This window comes from Paralichthys olivaceus, chromosome 12 (assembly GCF_024713975.1).
Source record: "Paralichthys olivaceus isolate ysfri-2021 chromosome 12, ASM2471397v2, whole genome shotgun sequence".
Lineage (NCBI taxonomy): Eukaryota > Metazoa > Chordata > Actinopteri > Pleuronectiformes > Paralichthyidae > Paralichthys > Paralichthys olivaceus.
Window position 1 is genome coordinate 19,940,740 of NC_091104.1, and position 6,000 is coordinate 19,946,739.

General features: G+C 43.7%; 1 protein-coding gene across 2 annotated transcripts in view; it reads left to right on the forward strand.

Moving 5' to 3' along the window:
• The window catches only part of LOC109628130 (peroxidasin), a 54,427-nt gene extending 49,213 nt beyond the window's left edge, over nt 1-5,214 (forward strand). For both annotated transcript variants that reach the window (XM_020085073.2, XM_020085074.2), the window contains 3 exons: nt 122-254; nt 1,829-1,942; nt 4,184-5,214. In XM_020085073.2, the coding sequence (XP_019940632.1) occupies nt 122-254; nt 1,829-1,942; nt 4,184-4,327 (391 nt within the window). In that variant the 3' untranslated portion in view covers nt 4,328-5,214. The remainder of the gene's footprint in view (nt 1-121; nt 255-1,828; nt 1,943-4,183) is intronic.
• Nucleotides 5,215-6,000: the final 786 nt, after the last annotated feature.

Genomic DNA, 6,000 nt, shown 5'->3' on the forward strand with positions numbered 1-6,000 from the left:
TAAATGCCACATCTTCAGAAAGACAATTGGCTCTCTGAGCGACAGACATTTTATGATTTCTATAATGTTCTGTATTGCATATAGTCTTATATCTGTTTTATCTGTACATGTGTCTTTTCAGCCCGGTGGAGGGAACCGCAGAAACTGTAGTAAATGTTACCCTGACCTCCAAAACAAGCACTGAACCCTCAATCAACGACTTCCAGGATTTTGTCTCTGACATGCAGAAGACGATCACAAGTTTACGAAAGCAGGTGTGTGTCTGTATCCGCACCCACACACATGTTTGCATTTGACTGCCAGTGGTGTTCTGGTAATCCCACATGTCTTAAACCTTGTTTGTGTCCGTGTATGAGGTGGCAAACCGCAGAGACGGTCTCTGCTGGTAATTTTGGAATCCACAGTGCAGTCACACTTATAGACTTTGTCAACCTGTTAGCATTTCAAAGTTCAGTGTCATGAAGATGAGACGCGTATGTCAGCAGACGTCAGAAGCTGAAGTTTTAATTGTGTGGCACTGGATCTGATGAGATTTCTTTATTACCTCCGCAAAGGAACTTATGTTTTATGATGGGAAATCTGCCAAAAATTCCTTTCTTTAACATTGTAACTTAGATTTTTTCAACATTTGCACCAAAATAGTAATAATCAGTCACATCTATGTGTGTCTGCAGTTTGGTGTAGAATCTGTTGACATCTGTTGTTAACACAATATGAAAAGTGAGGGAGCATGTCTAATGTGGAGCTGCTACGTGAGGACTGTGTACGACCTCTACGCTATGAACCTACAATAATAATAAAGAGCTTGTTAAAACAAATCAATGGATTCAACAGACATGCTACAGTACTTTGAAACAGCTACAGGAAGTGATGCAAATGAGTATGTGTGTGACATTTTTTACAGAAAGACATTGAAAGTATGGAAAGTTTTGTTGTAAACCTCACTCAGTACTTGGAGAAAATAGGCACAGCGCTGACATTGGAGAAGAGCAGTGCCTCACATGGGCGCTTTAATCTGATAACTTCGACAGTGACATGAAAAGCAAGACGTTCCACAATGCACCGGGGCCGCTCATGCAGCCAGTGTGGCCTGGCTGTAAGAGGACTGTTGTTGGGCCTCGGGGGAGGTATGAGCTCTACTGAGTGCATTTTAGTACATATACACAGACATCGTCAGTATGCTTTATAGTCAAAGTAACTTTTTCACCTTTAAAACACAGTGTCTACTCTGTACACATGCTGTCTGTCCTCATCTAAAAGTGTAACCTCTGAAACATTAACAGTGGAGCATCCCTCAACCCCTCCCTGTAAACTGAACCACACCATGAGTCTATACATGTCTCGCTCCCCCAGGTTGCCTGGCTCATGCTGCATGTATGCCTGCTATGTCTGTGCTGTGGGCTAACTCACAGCCACAGTCACACAGCCCCCTGCACTGATCCTTCCTCATGAAGGATTCTGAGGCATTCCCAGGGAAGATAGACTTATTACATTAGATGGTAAGATCAGAACTAGGAGAAAATACACGGATACAAATGTGTCTTTAGGAGAGATTCAAAAGCCAATAAGGAGTTTGTCTGCCGGATCTCTTCAGGGAAAAGGCCTTGTTACCTTTGGTCCTCTTGGTGCTTGTGTCAATACTGTTCAATTATTTGACCGATTGAGACCATATGGCATTGTTTGGTCTCAGGAAAAACCTTCTTCTTGAAGGTGGGAATGTTGAAGCGGCCTTTGCAACACTGCAGGATCTCTGTGTAAAAGGAGCCAGAGAGTGCAGGTGACGTAACCAGAAACAAGTTAATGTTTTGTGTCCTTGTACCTTTTACAGATTAAAAGACTTGAAACCCGTCTGAGCAAGACTGACTGCACTGATAGTGAGGGACGTGAGCGAACTGATGGAGACCGGTGGAAAAAGGACTCCTGCACCACATGTGAATGCCGGGTACGTTCAACATGTAGATCAATATGCAGTGCAAATGGTTTCACACAAACACACACACATGCTCAATACTTAATCCTCTCATTTTTCACTCCGAGAAGCTGATTTTGTTTGAGTATTTCCATGTTTCTCATCGTGGACGGTCCATCAGCACTGCCTCTGTGTGAGCAGTCTGCCCAGTTTAAATGCCCCAGCTTCTCTGTCTGGCAACTCTTGGGAGTGTTTCACCTCGTCCAGCAGCTCTTGGCAGCGCCCTCCTCCTGGCACCCGTGTCTCCCCACGGTGTGTTTGTGTGCACCGGCCACTTTTCTGCCTTTCATTCTTTATCTCTTGACACTTCCCCTCTGCCAACTGCTGGCACAGGTTACAACAGCCCCCTGCCAAACCTGGCTGCCTCAGATCTCCCTCCCACACAGCCGTTGTTGCCATCTTTCCTACTCACTTTATTTCACTGACCACATCTGATAACACACCTGACAGTTTGTGTTTCTCTCTCTCTCTCTCTCTCTCTCTCTCTCTCTCTCACTCTCACCCCCCTCGGCATCCCCAAAACTTTCTCCCATCCTTCCACGCCTCCTTATAATTGGTAGGGTTTAGTAATCATTGAATGTCGCACAATGAGGTGCCTTGTAGTGGGAAGAAGAGTTTGATTGAACATGTCATGTGGCGTCATGCTCGAATACAAAGCACCTCATTGTTCGTTCAGCTGTTGTCGAGCACCTCGGCAGAGACTCGTCGCGAGCAACGCATTTCAGTGTGTCTGCATCGGCCCCAAAAATCCAGCATCACTCGGGCTGTAAAAATACGGTCGCACATTCGCAAATGTTTCAAGTAAAAATTACAAAGTAAAACTTCTTGTGAAGGTTTTATTCATCTCCTCACACATTGGAAGGGAACGAGAGACGATGGTCATTGCTACATTTGCGTGTGTGTGACTGTGCATATTGTTTTTGATAGATTTTGAGCTGTGCTGTCGAGTTTCTCTGCAGTTATCATGATCTTTTCATCCAGTTTAATCTCAAGTCCCATTTTCACTGGTGAAAAAACCCACCAACACCCACTAACATCTGGCTTTCATCTGCAGTGTGAATGGAGATAATTGGCATTAACTCCTGGGTTAAAGGTACAGTGTGTAGAATTTAGTGATATCGAGTGTTGAAGTTACATGTTGCAGCTGAACACCCCTCACCTCACCCTCTCCTTCCAAACATGAAGAAGAAGCTGTGGTAGCTTCAGTTGTCATAAAAACTCAAAAGGTGTTTAGTTTGTCCAGTCTGGACTAATGTAAAAAACATGGCGGCCTCCGTAGAGAGGACCCCCTCGATGTTGATATAAAGTATTTGAATATAAAGGGACTTTTCTGGGGTAAAGAAAACTACAATTCATACAATTTAGATGAAACGAACTAGTGAAAACATCATGAGGATTATTTTACATTACATTTCTGCCAATAGTTCCCTTAGACCTAGATCTTACACACTGGACCTTTAAATGACTCTGCAGTAGACACAGGTTTTATTTAGCTCTGGTCAGATTTGCAGTGTTAAAATGGTGACAGCTGGGTCAACGTGCTTATCTGGCAAGACAGCGAATTGTAAGAGCACCTCAGTTGCCGGTGCACTCGTGACATTGAACATGACGCACCGGGTGAAAAAACAAGAAGGCAAACTCCTCCTCTTCAATCTCCTTTCAGCAGGTTAACCTGCATTTACACACTAATGTTAGTAAATCTGAGTAAAAGGTATCAGTCGGCCTCAAAAAATATACTGTTAAACCATGACAATTTTTCAATGTCTTCTACTTAACACCTTTAAGCCTGTTGCACTCTAGAGCATTTCAACTCTTGGCTGTTTTTAAAAACGTTGGAGACCACAGACATGATGACAGATTTAACAATCTTTTAAGTAATGATCGTCAGAACGCACACACTAGAGGATTTGGCCAACACGTCTGACCACACACTTGCCGTTTGTAGAAAACACATTTCACAGGGTCGTTTCCAGAGACTTGGATTTCACAGAAACCAGCGAGAGTTTATTTGGCCCGATTATCCTCTCGTGTGCAGCAGCAGCATTTAGGTCCTCTTTTTTTGTTTTAGTTTTTTCTGTTCTCTGCTGTATCTTTATTGAAATTTGCAGCAGCAGGTCAGTTTTGCTGCAGCGATCACGAATGTTTCATCCTCTGTAATCTAATATGTTAATTGACCTGTCGCCCCTTCTCCCCCTCCCCTTCCCCCTCCTCCAGGATGCCCAGGTGACCTGCTTCGTGGAGTCCTGTCCACCAGTCGAATGCAAAAGGCCCGTCAAGTTAAAAGGCGCCTGCTGCCCACTCTGCCTCGATCACACACACATTGACAAGAAACAAGAAGCGGACACCCACGACAACTAACACTCAGGACCCCCCCCGCCCGCCCTGACAAACACACTCCAGTGTCTGAACGTCACACACTCACACGCAGACATGCAGAGAGAGGATGAGACTCTTGAAGGTGTGCTAATCCACAGCCACTAACAGCCTCGATAGACCCAATAGCCTCAGTTCTTGTTTTTAATTTCATTTCATATCCTTTTTTCTTTGATCAATGGAGGGGTTGATTTTTTTTTTTTTTCTTCCCCATTTGGCTTTTTGCCCCCTCCAGGACCAGCAGCCTGAGGCTCAGTTTGAAATCCTGTGGCGACAAGCCAGCAATCACTAAATGGATGTATTTCTGAACCAATGGGTGGATGCATGGGTGGATGGATGAATGGGTGGATTGTAAACAAGACGGACAAATCTCTCCTGCTCACTCGGAGTCCGACGAGGCTCCTGAAGTGTCACAAACCGCCACGGTGTTTGCTCTCCTGTGACTAACACTCAGTGACGAAGTGCAGGGCCGGTTGCCGTCGAGGAGCAGGAAAGGGAAGTAGTTTGAAAGGCGGCGACAATTATGTTGTATCACAAAAAAAAATTCTCAGGTTAGAGATGCCGAAAACTGGTGCTATTTTCCCCCATTTTTGTTTTTAATAATGATTTAATCACTAAATTCAAACCTTCAAAGTATTGTCTTTTGTATGCAAAGCAACCTTTATATACTCAGTATATGCCTTTTAATGATAAATCACAATTGAGAGGATTGTTTTACTCAAACTAAAAGACTTTTTATGAATAGAGTTTCTTCATCTTTTAATCCACGGTGCTTTTCTATATGTTATGAATATGTTTTTTTTTCCTCTCCCCTTTTTGTATAAAATTGCATATATGAAGATAATGTGAAGCCCTACAAAAATGTTTGTTATGCAAAAAAAAAAAAAAGAAAAATGTCTACTGATTACTGCTCCTCTATCCATGGACACCTTGTTATTGTCTCTGCTGGCCTGTCCTGAACTTGAGCGAGGAGGAGCCGTGCTGCGCTCCCCCGTCGCAGGACACTTGACCCAGCTCTTGCACTGTTGTGCTCCTTCCAAGTTTCATTTTGCTTTCAGAAAGCAGTGAGAAGAATATCCATTTTTTTTTACCACTGTAATGTTGTGACCTTTGTCCCAATATTCCTGCTCAGTCGTTCTTTAAGCCAAATGTATGATTTAGTAACTTCTAAAATGACATATCTATGAAACTTATGTATGAATGTTGTAACGAGGTCAGGATTTTAGCCTTTGGTACTGCAGACTCTACCACAGCAGTATTCTCCCACTGACCTGCTCATATCTGTTGTTTTTATTCATGTTTATTCATCGTAAGTCCACAGACCCCACACAATCACACACAATCACACACATCACACACACACACACACACAACTGAAGGACTGCTGCCATGACTGTTGACTGTTCTTCTCCTCAGCTCTCTCGCCCCAGTTTACACAAGGACACGCTTGCATGCATTCCTCTGTCGAGCGTCCACTCTGTCTCCACCTTTTCTCTCTTGAGTTTTTACTCGTGCGCTTCCTCCTGTGAGGATCGCCGTCAGTGTTGATGTAGTTCAGGAATTCTTTGTCCTGCTCATGCTTCTCTGCCATTTTTAAGATTCTTCATACCATGGGTGACGTCATTCAGCAGAGCAGTGTTTCTTCGACCGTCATTCCG